The sequence below is a fragment of the Stomoxys calcitrans genome, chromosome 5 (genome assembly GCF_963082655.1).
Source record: "Stomoxys calcitrans chromosome 5, idStoCalc2.1, whole genome shotgun sequence".
Lineage (NCBI taxonomy): Eukaryota > Metazoa > Arthropoda > Insecta > Diptera > Muscidae > Stomoxys > Stomoxys calcitrans.
In genome coordinates, this window is record NC_081556.1 from 136320068 (window position 1) to 136333628 (window position 13561).

General features: G+C 32.8%; 1 protein-coding gene across 26 annotated transcripts in view; it reads left to right on the top strand.

Moving 5' to 3' along the window:
* LOC106084029 (zinc finger protein 37) overlaps positions 1-13561 on the top strand; it is a 134004-nt gene that overhangs the window by 37947 nt on the left and 82496 nt on the right. Inside the window, exons 3-4 of one of the 26 annotated variants that reach the window (XM_013247442.2) lie at positions 4808-5171; positions 5262-5540. The exons of 22 other annotated variants lie outside the window; for them this stretch is intronic. In XM_013247442.2, coding sequence (XP_013102896.2) covers positions 4808-5171; positions 5262-5450 — 553 coding nt within the window. In that variant the 3' untranslated portion in view covers positions 5451-5540. Of the gene's footprint in view, positions 1-530; positions 1271-4807; positions 5172-5261; positions 5541-5954; positions 6331-6429; positions 6564-13561 lie in introns of those variants that run through there. 3 more of the 26 variants (XM_013247437.2, XM_059370450.1, XM_013247432.2) reach the window with 3 other exon arrangements.

The following is a 13561-nucleotide window of genomic DNA, read 5'->3' on the forward strand; positions in this document are numbered from 1 at the left end:
CGTACCGGTAGCCGAGTTAGTAACGTACCTGGATTACCAGTGCTTACCTCGATTACTACCAGAGACCTGGATAGTTAACACTGTGCTAGCATAATGGGCTAAAATTGTCTAAGTTGTCTAGTTAAACAAGCTTGAAATTGTGCTTGTGCATTAAGGATTTGAACTTTGTTTATGGAAGGATTTTTCTCATATTAACGCCTGAACAACTTAAAACCATTTAGCTATGTATCCTCCGAATCCTGCCTAAGTTTCATATTATTAAAAATGTGCTCTTAAAATATTGTGCTCTAATTGCTAAGAAATCCATATCGATCCATTTAATGAAGTGTTACTGAAGATTTTGCAATTTCAATTCGTCGGATATAAATTTCGTTTTGCTTTTGTGAGTGCGTTCATTGTTTCTCCACAACGACAAACTTTCAACTTTCTTCCCTTGACAAAAAAAACAAAACATACTTAAAAGCAAGTTTGTAAAATTCTTAAATTTATCTTCAATTACCACAATTGTATGTATTAATGTTCTCTTTTAGATTCCCAACATCCGAACGTTTGAATAGACATCTTAAATTGCACAATCCGGAGAAACTTTTCGTCTGCGATCAGTGCGGCAAAACATTCCCCGATTTAAGCCGATTGAAATTGCACAATCGACACGAACATTTCAATGAGCCCAAACCCGAAAGGGTTCCACAGCAATGTGTATACTGTGGCAAATGGTATTCCAGTGCGTCGTCCATTTATAAACATCTTAGAAACATTCACGCCAACAACGATGTCGAACATCGATGTCATATCTGTGGGTTTGTCTCCACCACTGCCACTGCGCTTAAGAAGCACATACAATTTAATCATGAAATGGTGCGCAAATATAAATGCACCGTTTGCGAAAAGGCATTTAAGAGGCCACAGGATTTAAAGGTATACATACATATATACATATACAAAGAGGCATTCCATAGAAACATACTATTGTTGTCGTCTACTCCTTTTGGGGGTTTCCTTTTGTTTTTGTTTTTGCAGGAGCACATGGCCACACATACGGGTGAGGCTTTGTATTCATGCGTTAACTGTGGCACAACATTCAAATCAAAGGCCAATATGTTTCATCATCGTAGACGGTTCCATAAATCCGAATGGGCATTGGATTGCACAAAACCTCCTCCTCCTCCTCCTCTGCCAGTTAAAGTAGAACAAACTGACTTTCCAACACAAATTTAAAAAAAATTTAAAACCGTTTAGAGATTATGTAAACAAGCAACGTTTTTATGAAAAATAAAAAATATATAAAAAAATTTTTTTTTGCTAATTTCTTACAAAAAGGTATTAAGGTTTGCGGAATTAAAAAAAGTAATTTATATAATAAAAAAATTATTGTATTATAAGCTTTAAAACAGACAATGCTAGTCATTACTTAGCTACAACATTTTTCATTTTTATTTAAATGGTTAGTAGTTAATTATTATTGCGTTGTTAATTAAGTCTGGAGTATAAACAAATTATGGAAATTTTCCAGTTTCGGGCTTGGAACATACATATCCACTCTATTTGTGATGGCTGTGTAAAATTTAAAAAGAAATAAAAAATATTAAAAAAAAACTAAAAATATATAAAAACAAATTAAAAAAAAAAACTAAAAAAGTAGAAAGTGAAACAAATCATTAAAAAAAAATAAAAACAATAACAATCTAAAAAAAAAATAAAATATAAAATATAAAAAACTATAAAAACAAAAAAAAAATATAGAAAAAAGTTTAAAATATATTAAAAACTAACAATATTAAAAAAAAAAATTTAAATATTAAAAAAGATTAAAAAATATTAAAAAAATATATTATATATAAAAAAAAAATTAAAAAATATTACAAAAAAAAAATTAAAAAATATTACAAAAAATAAAAAATATTAAAAAAAAAATTAAGAAATATTAAAAAAATTAAAAATATTAAAAAAATATTAAAAAATATTAAAAAAAATAAAAAAATATTAAAAAAAATTAAAAAATATTAAAAAAAAATTAAAAAATATTAAAAATATTAAAAAAAAAGTATTAAAAAAATTAAAAAAAATTAAAAAATATTAAAAAAATAAAAAATATTAAAAGAAAATTAAAAAAAATTAAAAAATATTAAAAAAAATAAAAAATATTAAAAAACAAAATAAAAAACAATATAGAAAAAAATATTTAAAAAATGGATATTTTTTTTCATTTCACTTTCAATGACCATTTTTATTACTTATGAGATTTTACAATATTATATGAATAATAAATAAAAAATTGCAATATTTCACTAAAACACAAAAATATAGAAAAAGAAAAAAGTAAATAAATAAAATAAAAAAATTTAAAATAATGAAACAAAAAAAAAAAAATAAACAGCAAATATAAAAAAATAAATAAAAAATACAAAAAATAGAAAATAAAAAAAACTAAAAATTATTAAAAAAAAAAAATAAAAAAGATTAAAAAAACATAAAAAATATTAAAAAAAGAAAAATAAAATTAAAAAGTAATTGAATATATATAAAAATATATAGAAAGAAATAAAAATATATACAAAAATTATAGAAATATGTAAAAATATAAATAAAAAAATATATAAAAATAGACAAAAACAAACAAAGAGACGAATTAAAAAAATAAATATTAATTAAAAATTAAAACTTAGAAAAATAAATATTAAATAGTATAAAAAATTTAAAAAAAAATAAATTTTATATAAAATAAAAGATATTTAAAAAATTAAAAAATAAAAATTATTTAAAAAAAATTAAAAAAAAATTAAAAAAAAATTAAAAAAAAATTAAAAAATAAATATTAAAAAAAATAATTGAAAAATGTTAAAAAATAAAAAATATTTAAAAAATTAAAAAAATATATATTTAAAAAAAAGTTAAAAAAAAATATTTAAAAAAAAGTTAAAAAAAAATATTTAAAAAAAAAAATTATATATATATATATATATATATATATATATATATATATATATATATATATATATATATATATATATATATTTATTATATTAATATTAAAATTATTAAAATAGATATTAAAATATACAAAAATTATAGAAATGTGTAAAAATATAAATAAAAAAAATATATAAGATATACAAAAACAAACAAACAAACAAACAAAATACGAAAGAAAATATTTAAAAAAAATAAATATTAATTAAAATATAAAATTTAGAAAAATAAATACTAAATAGAATAAAAAATATTAAAAAAAAATTAAAAAATGTTCAAAAAAATAAAAAATATTTAAAAAAATTAAAAAAAAAATAAAAAAATATTAAAAAAAATTAAAAAAGGAAAACATTAAAAAAAAAATATTTAAAAAAATAAAAAATGTTTAAAAAAAAATAAATAAAAAATGTTTAAAAAAATAAATAACAAATGTTAAAAAAAATAAATAAAAAATGTAAAAAAAAATAATGTTAAAAAAATAAATAAAAAATTTTTAAAAAAATAAAAAAAGTTTAAAAAAATAAAAAAAGTTTAAAAAAATATTACAAAAAAGTATATATTAAAAAAATACTAAAAAAATTAAAAAAAAAAAAAATAAAATATTAAAAAAAATTCTTTCCCTTGCACTTCTTTAGTTTGTTTGGTCACAAAATTATTCAATTTTGCTGTTGGTTTAACCAGCTTAGACCAATGTGTTTTTATTTCTTGCTTCTATTTCAAAACAAAACAAGAGAAACACTTTAAAGAGTCTCAAAATTTGTGGTGTGTTACATGTTTCAAGGGGCGGGCCTTTGCCGCGATTTCGGCCTTTCCCAGGGGCCTCGTCAGACTGCTATGCCACAAAAAGATTACATGTTTCCACCTACTCACTAATTAGTGAGCAGTGCAATGGTAGAAGCATGCCCTCTGAATGAAATGCTGGGTCTTATTATTCTTGTTATGCTATTGGAGCTATGTCAGGTTATAAACCGATTCGGGCCATACTTGGCTTGGATATTTAAGGCAATAGTAAAAATTTCAACCAAATCGTAAAAGAATTGCTCCCTAGAGGGAGAAGTAAAATGGGGAGATACTTTTGCTTTGGTGCTATTTTAAGGTAATGGACCTATTCAGACCATATTTGACACGTTTGTTAGAGGTCATGGATACAGTGACTGTGCCTAATGTGCAGCAAAATCGGATAAGAATTACGTCCTCTAGAGGCTCAAGAAGTAAAAACGGGATATCGGTTTATATGGCAGCAGGTTTAAGACAGTTTCCATCGATACTTGGTACATCCAAGGAATGTCATAGCAGACGGCAGAGTACAAAATTTCAGGCAAATGCGATAAAAATTGCGTCGTCTAGAGGCTCAAGAAGTAAAATCGGGAGATCGGTTTATATGGGAGCTATATAAGGTTTTGGGCCGATTTGAAACATTCTTGGTTATTAAGGTTAAGGTTATTGAAATTTTAAAGCATGACTTCCATGGTGTAAAATTTTAACAAAATCTGATAAAATTGCGCCCTCTAGAGGCTGATGAAGTGAAATCTGGAGATCGATCTATGTGGGAGCCATAGGGTTGGGCTAAGCACCCCCCTACCAGAATTTTATAAATTTCATTGTTTTCGGCAAAATTTATTAATTTTATTGCTTTTCAAGGGGTTTTACTGGAGCTGATATGTCTCTTATACTACCTATGGCCTATGTCCTTCATAATGCAAAACAAAACGTAGTTAATATGGGTCTGGTTTCGTTGAACGTTTTAAAAGGTTCTTGCACTTAAAATTTCACATTTGCCTCTTAAACACTTAATCGCACTATTTTGAAAAAAAAAAATGTGTAAATTTTCTTTTAGATTGCCAACAAGAGCAAAATGGAAAAGTCACATTAAACTACACGATCCGATGAGGACTTCTGCTTGCGAAAAGTGCGACAAACGTTTCCCAGACCCAAAGCGTCTACGATCCCATGTTCAATCTCAACATGAGCCCAAACAATGTTCGATTTGCAAAAAATGGTATGCTCACAAATTTGTGCTTAACGAACACATTCGAAATATGCACACTAACACTGGCATACAATACCAGTGCCAGACCTGTAGTTTTATATCGATTAACGCCAGGGCCTTGCGAAGACACATACGTTTCAATCATGAAATGGAGCGCAAATTCAAATGCGACAGCTGCGATAAGAGCTTTAAAAGACCACAAGATTTGAAGGTACCACAAAACATGAAAATCCATACTCTCATTTTGCCCAAATATTAATAGCGTTTTAACTTTTGTTTCGTTTCCCCGCCATGTTTAAAGGACCATATAGCTACACACACTGGGGAACCCTTGTATACTTGCAATTATTGCGATGCTCAATTTAAGTCCAACTCAAATTTGTACTCTCATCGCAGACGTCTTCATAAATCTCAAATAGCAGCGGAGAATGTCATTGTGAAAACTGAAGAGATGTTTGAAGATGACTACTCGTATTATGATACGAATTAAAGGAATCTTAAATCTTATATCACCATTACGTAAATGGAATATCTAAACAAATAAAATATTTAAAAAGAAACAATGATTAAATCATTCTAAGCGTAACGATTGTTTGTTGTTGGAAGAAAGGAAATTGAAGCATGTTTAATTTGGATTTGTAAATCAGTTTAGTATAACTCCCAGCTATGGAAGTACTTATAAAATTTCATAAAAATATGTCAATATTGTTGTTTGTTGTTGGAAAGGATATCGAAGGATGTTTAATTTGGATTAGTAAATCAGTTTAGTATTAGTACTCCTAGCTATGGGGGTGCTTATAAAAATTTTATAAAAATACATTGTCAATATTGCTAATTTTCCCCTAGGGAAAAAATTAGTAGCTAATGTTCTTTGTTCAGTCTAGTCTAGTCCATTCACCGACACCACTATTCACACTTGCCTATTCTGTTCTGTTCAGCTTCTGTTCTATTCAATAGACTTTAAATAAGAAAATTTGTTACAATTTTCTTTTAGATATCCAACAAAGAAAAATTTAAAACATCACAAAAGAAATATGCATACTCCTGAGAAATATTATGTTTGTGATAAGTGCGGCAAACAATTCTCAAACTCAACGCGACTGAATTATCATGGTCGGCATGATCACCCGGAAAGTGGGCCACAACAATGTTCGTTTTGCCTGAAATGGTATTCCAGTACATCAGCTCTTACCGAACATATTCGAAATGTACACTCAAACACGTGCTCAGAATATCGTTGCCGGACCTGTGGTTTTCTCTCGACCACCGCCAGGGCCTTGAGACAACACGAACGTTACAATCATGAAATGGAGCGCAAATATAAGTGCACCATGTGTGATAAGAGCTTTAGAAGACCACAAGATTTGAAGGTATCCCCCCCCCAAACATGAAAATACCTCCAAACTTTGCCCATATTAATTGCGTTTTAACTTTTTTTCGCCCCTCCCCCCCCTCTCCTACCTTTGAAGGAACATCTAGCAACACACACTGGGAAATCCTTGTATGCTTGCGCTTATTGCGATGCTCAATTTAAATCGAACTCAAATTTGCACCATCATCGTAGACGATTTCATAAGGCCCAAATTTGTAAAATCTGAAGAGACTGTTCAGGTTATAAATTTTTTGTATGAAAATTCATTGAAATAAAAATTTTTATAATTTATTGTTTAAATTTAAAGAGAGGACTTATGTGTATGGCACTTAATGTGAGTGCATGTGGTAAGAGATAGGATAAAAAGTAAAAATAGAGGAACGCGGAAGTCTATTTCAAATATGAGCTTATACGAGAGCCATAACAAAAAATTTAAAGCGATTGTGGGCGGAACCATTGAAAATGTCAAGACCCTACACTGAAAAATGTTACACGGTTGGATCAAAGCTAGAGGACAGAGTGGACCTGGGGGTCTTCTTACGATAAATTGTGGCTACTACAGCCTTAAAGGGCCATATCGGATGAAAGATATATATATAGGAACTATTGGGTTGCCCAAAAAGTAATTGCGGATTCTTCATATAGTCGGCGTTGACAAATTTTTTCACAGCTTGTGACTCTGTAATTGCATTCTTTCTTCTGTCAGTTATCAGCTGTTACTTTTAGCTTGCTTTAGAAAAAAAGTGTAAAAAAAGTATATTTGATTAATGTTCATTCTAAGTTTTATTAAAAATGCATTTACTTTCTTTTAAAAAATCCGCAATTACTTTTTGGGCAACCCAATATATCTAAATCTGAACCGATTGTTATAAAATTTTGCTCTCGTATTGGGACGTCAAATAAAACGTGTCATGCTATCTAGGAAATCAGGCAAATGCTATTACAAAGCAAAAAGACAAAATTTTCTGCCTAACTTAAAACAAGTAAAAGCGTGCTAAGTTCGGCCGGGCCGAATCTTATATACCCACCACTCCACCATGGATCGCATTTGTCGAGTTCTTTTCCCGGCATCTTTTCTTAGGCAAATAAAGTGTAAAAGAAAAGATTTGCCCTGCTATTAGAGCGATATCATGCTATGATCCGGTACGGACCACAATTAAATTATATGTTGGAGACCTGTGTAAAATGCCAGCCAATTCGAATAAGAATTGGGACCTTTGGGGGCTCAAGAAGTAAAATAGAGAGATCGATTTATATGGGAGCTGTATCGGGCTATAGACCGATTCAGACCATTACGTATGTTGATGTTCATGAGAGAAACCGTCGTACAAAATTTCCGGCAAATCAGAAAATAATTGCGCACTCTAGAGGCTCAAGAAGTCAAGATCCCAGATCGGTTTATATGGCAGCTATATCAGGTTATTGACCGATTTGAACCATACTTGGCACAGTTGTTTGATATCATAACAAAACACGTTGTGCAAAATTTCATTCCAATAGGATTAGAATTGCGCACTGTAGAGACGCAAGAAGTCAAGACCCAAGATCTGTTTATATGGCAGCTATATCAGGTTATTAACCGATTTAAACCATACTTGGCACAGTTGTTGGATATCATACCAAAACACGTCGTGCAAAATTTCAGGCAAATCGGATAAGAATTGCGCCCTCTAGAGGCTCAAGAAATCAAGACCCAAGATCGGTTTATATGGCAGCTATATCAGGTTATAAACCGATTTGAACCATATTTGGCACAGTTGTTGGATATCTTAACAAAACATGTCGTGCAAAATTTCATTCCAATCGGATAAGAATTGCGCACTCTAGAGGCTCAAGACGTTAAGACCCAAGATCGGTTTATATGGCAGCTATATCAAAACATGGACCGATATGGCCCATTTACAATACCAAGCGACCTACACTAATAAGAAGTATTTTTGCCAAATTTCAAACGGCCAGCTTTACTCCTTCGGAAATTAGCGTGCTTTCGACAGACAGACGGACAGACAGATGGACGGACGGACATAGATCGATCGACATAGAATGTCGCAACGATCAAGAATATATATACTTTATGGGGTCTCAGACGAATATTATGAATAGTTACAAACAGAATGACGAGATTAGTATACCCCCTTCCTATGGTGGAGGGTATAAAAACAAGGGTTTTTATACCCACCACCGAAGAAGGGGGGGGGGGGGGGGTATATTCATTTTGTCATTCCGTTTGCAACACATCGAAATATCCATTTCTGACCCTATAAAGTATACATATATTATTGATCAGCGTAAAAATCTAAGACGATCTAGCCATGTCCGTCCAATGTCCTAACCATGTCCATGTACGTCTGTCTGTTGAAATCACGCTACAGTCTTTAAAACCAGAGATATTGAGATGAAACTTTGCACAGATTTTTTCTTTGTACATAAGCAGGTGAAGTTTGAACATGGACTATACCTTGATATAGCCCCCATATAGACCTATCTGCCGATTTAGGGTCTTAGGCCCATAAAAGCCACATTTATTATCCGATTTTGCAGAAATTTTAAGTCGCAAATATAAGCGGACAAAACAATAGCACCCCCCATTTTACGCTACAAATAAAAATATTAAAATCATTTTTTCATTGCGAATCCTTTATTCTGGATGCACATCTTTAAAGCATGTAAGATATCTGCAGGATTTTGAACCGGTCCCAAACTGGTGATTTCACACCGGTATTCAGTGACCAGTGACTGGTCCCCTGACTTTCCATATTGCCGGTGATTTTTTACATGGGCATGTCGTACCTACGGTGGAGGCCACCGTAGCGCAAAGGTTAGCATGTCCGCCTATGACGCTGAACGCCTGGGTTCGAATCCTGGCGAGACCATCCGAAAAAATTTTCAGCGGTGGTTTTCCCCTCCTAATGCTGGCAACATTGGTGAGGTACTATGTCATGTAAAACTTCTCTCCAAAGAGGTGATGCACTGCGTCACGCCGTTCGGACTCGGCTATAAAAAGGAGTCCCCTTATCATTGAGCTTAAAACTTGAATCGGACTGCACTCATTGATATGTGAGAAGTTTGCCCCTGTTCCTTAGTGGAATGTTCATGGGCAAAATTTGCATTTGCATGTCATACCTAAGGACGAATAATTTTGAATCGGTCAATTCATCGGTTTAAAACACTGTTAATTTCACTGGTTTAAAAAATCGATTATTTCACCGGTTAGAAAAATTTGTCATTTCTCCATTGTTTTTTTATAACACGCTGCGTGTACAACAAGAAAAGCTTCAAAAATAACGAATGCGTACTTATGAAAAAACTAACTACCGAGACATTTATACCGGTGTTTTCACCAGTCTATTCTGCAAAATGAAAAATACGCCAAAGCAGTCACACAATTGATTAAAATGACTGGTAACTTTTGTCTTAATAGGGGTGAATTTACCCTAAACATCCTGCGGGGGTATTAAATTATTAGTTACCTCAGGTGATATTGTTTTCCAGGCTATTTTTGCGTCTTTAAGTAAACCATCTTTGGTTTTGCAATTTTGTCTATGGATTTTTCCAATTTCCCAACGGTTTCATTGGATTAAAGTCCGGTTATGGAGTTATGGAGTATGGTTATTGCATTACATTAATAATTTTTTCCGTAAACTACAATTTCAGGGCCTTAGGATACCCGGGGGTAACAAATTGTTCGAGCTGCGAAAAGGGCATTTGTGGTCCGATTTTTATATTTGATACCATATTTGAAAGTGCTTACAAAGTCCTACAACAGAATGCCCCCATGAATGGAATATCTCTTAGTCATTCCGTAATGTGTTGCAACATTGAAAAAGTAATTTTCCGGGTTTTCCAAAAAGGAGTTCACAATCTTTTTTTTTTTTTTAAATAAAACGTTAACAATTTGAGATATTTCAAATTCTTTATTATCGGCTTGAAGCATAATCAAAACATTTATGAATGGAACTCGCCTTCGCTCAAATGACGGGCACGTTTGCATCTCTCAATACGTTGGACCCAATGGCTCGATGGTTCGGTCACACATTTCAGCCGAAACGGTCGCTATTTCCCGTTAAGTGTTGGCTCTGAGTTCTTTCAACGTCGTTGGCTTGTTGGCGAAAACCAATCGCTTGATGTAGACCCAAAGAAAAGAGTCTAGAGGTGTCAAATCTCACCAACGAGGCGCTCAATCAACTGGGCCCTCCATTTCTTCACATAACACGCTCATCAAACTCACTCTTTAATAAATCGATTGTCACGTATGCTGTGTGGATTGTGGCACATATCTTTCAACTCAGGCCGGTGCGGTAACGTTGATCTTCGACAAAGAAGTATAGCCCAATGACGCCGCCCGCATGCAAACCGCAAAGTGTTGAGACCTGAAGCACATATGGATTTTCACCTGACCATTAACGCATATTTTGCTTATCGACGAACCCATTAAGACAAAAGTGAGCTTCGTCACTGGAGATGGTTAATGCTCTTATAATAGCGGTCACCGAATTCGAATTTCGATAGTAAATTTTTATGATTTGCACACATTTTCATAGTGGTAAAATACATCAACGAATTTTACCATGATGAAAATTTTGAGTTAACTAAATAAATTGACAGTGACAGTTCGATTATTAGTGTAAGAGTGCGTTCATTAATTAACTTCAAAGTTGTCAAGTCTCTGTGGGAAAACCCTTTGTAAATATTCTTGATCCTCGTAAAACCCAAAAACAATTTAACGATATCCATTTGTCTGTCCGTCCGTCTGTCGTAGTTACGCTACGTCCTTCAAAAATTTACATATTGAGCTGAAATTTTGCACGTCCTTCAAAAATTTACATATTGAGCTGAAATTTTGCACAGACACATGTATTTCTTTAATACGCAGGTTAAGTTCTTGGGCGGGCAAAATAGAATCATATTTGGATATAGCTTTCATATGACCAATATTTCAATTTAGATTTTTGAGTTCATGAAAGGCGCATTTATAACCGATTTTGCTGAAATTTGGGATATCGAGTTCTACCGAGGCACCCGATATCCGAACTGAATATGGTCAATATAGGGTCATATTTATATATAGCTTCCATAGAGACCGATTTGACGATTGACGGGTTTAAGCAACCGATATCCGAACTGAATATGGTCAATATAGGGCCATATTTACAATAAATAAAAATATAAAAAACGCATTTTCCGATTACAGTTAACGGATTATGGTCCAGATCGGACTATATTTGGCCATATAGACCTATCTGCGGATTCAGGGTCTTAAGTGCATAAAAGCCGCACGTATAGCCCGATTACGTTGAAATTTCGAACAGTGAGTGGCGGTAGGATACAAAAAATCCGAACGGAGTATGGTCCTGTTCGGACTATATTTGGCCATATAGACCGATCTGCGGATTCAGGGTCTTAAGCGCATAAAAGGCGCATGTATAGCCCGATTTCGCTGAAATTTGGAACAGTGAGTTGAGTTGGGTTACCCGATATCCTAACCGAGTATGGTCCACATCGGACCATATTTGGATATAGCTGCCATATAGACTGATCGGCCGACTTAGAGTCGTCTTAAGCAGGGAAAAGGATCATATGTTATCCGATTTCGCTAAAATTTGAAACTTTAAGTTGGATTTCCGATATCCGAACCGTTTATAGTCAACTGAAGAACTTAATTTGACATAGCTGCCATATCACTCAAGGTGTCCAATCGAAATATATTGGGTTGCCCAAAAAGTAATTGCGGATTTTTTAAAAAGAAGTAAATGCACTTTTAATAAAACTTAGAATGAACTTTAATCAAATATACTTTATTTACACTTTTTTTTCTAAAGCAAGCTAAAAGTAACAGCTGATAACTGACAGAAGAAAGAATGCAATTACAGAGTCACAAGCTGTGAAAAAATTTGTCAACGCCGACTATATGAAAAATCCGCAATTACTTTTTGGGCAACCCAATAGATTTCTATTGGAGCTATATCAGGTTACGCATCTAATCACACCGTACTTGTCATGGATATTGGAGGTCACAACAGAAATCATTGTGTAAAATATCTTCCAAATCGGATAAGAATTGCATCCTCTAAAGGCTAAAGAATTAAAGTCAGGAGATCGGTTTATTTGGGAGCTATATCAGGTTATGAATCGATTTGGACCATATCTGGCACAGTTGTTGGCAGCCATAACAAAACGCCAAATTTAAAATTTCTGCTAAATCGGATGAGTATTACGCCCTCTAGATGCTCAAGAAGTCAAATCGGGAGATCGGTTTGTATGGGAGCTATATCAGGTTATAGACCAATTTGAACCATGTCTGACACAGTTGTTGGAAGTCATAACCAAAGGCCACTTGCAAAATTTCATCCAAATCGGATAAGAATTGCGCCCTCTAGAGGTTAAAGATTTCAAATCCTTAAATCGGTTAATATGAGAGCTATATTAGGTTATGAACCAATTTGGACAATATCTGGCACAGTTGTTGGAATCAGCAATATTAAGTTATGGATCAATTTGGACCATATCTGGTATGGTTGTTGGCAGCCATAACAAAACGCCAAATTAAAAATTTCTGCCAAATCGGATGAGTATTGCGCCCTCTATAGGTTCAAGAAGTCAAATCGGGAGATGGGTTTGTATGGGAGCTATATGAGGTTATAGACCAATTTGAACCATGTCTGACACAGTTGTTGGAAGTCATAACCAAAGGCTACTTGCAAAATTTCATCCAAATCGGAGAGGAATTGCGCCCTCTAGAGGTTAAAGATGTCAAATCCTTAAATCGGTTTATATGAGAGCTATATCAGGTTATGAACCAATTTGGATCATACATGACACAGTTGTTGGAATTCATAATCAAAGGCCACTTGCAAAATTTTGACCAAATCGGATAAGAATTGCGCCCTCTAGAGGCTCAAGAAGTAAAATACGGAGATCGGTTTCTAAATATGGACCGATTTGGGCCATTTAGAATGCCAACCTACCAATACTACTAAAAAGTATTTGTGCAAAATTTCAAGGAAATGACAAAATCGACCTGGAATGCTAAGGCAATCAAGAAAATACTTATAAACTTTTTTGGGTCTCCGATCAATATACCGACGAGTTACAAACGGAATGACAAAATTATTATTCCCCCTATCCTATGGTGGAGGATATAAAAGTGTCTTTTCAGATTTCATGTCTTCCGCATGGAAAAATGTATAGATTATATAGGTCTCATTTCTCTTTAAACTATCACTCTTGCT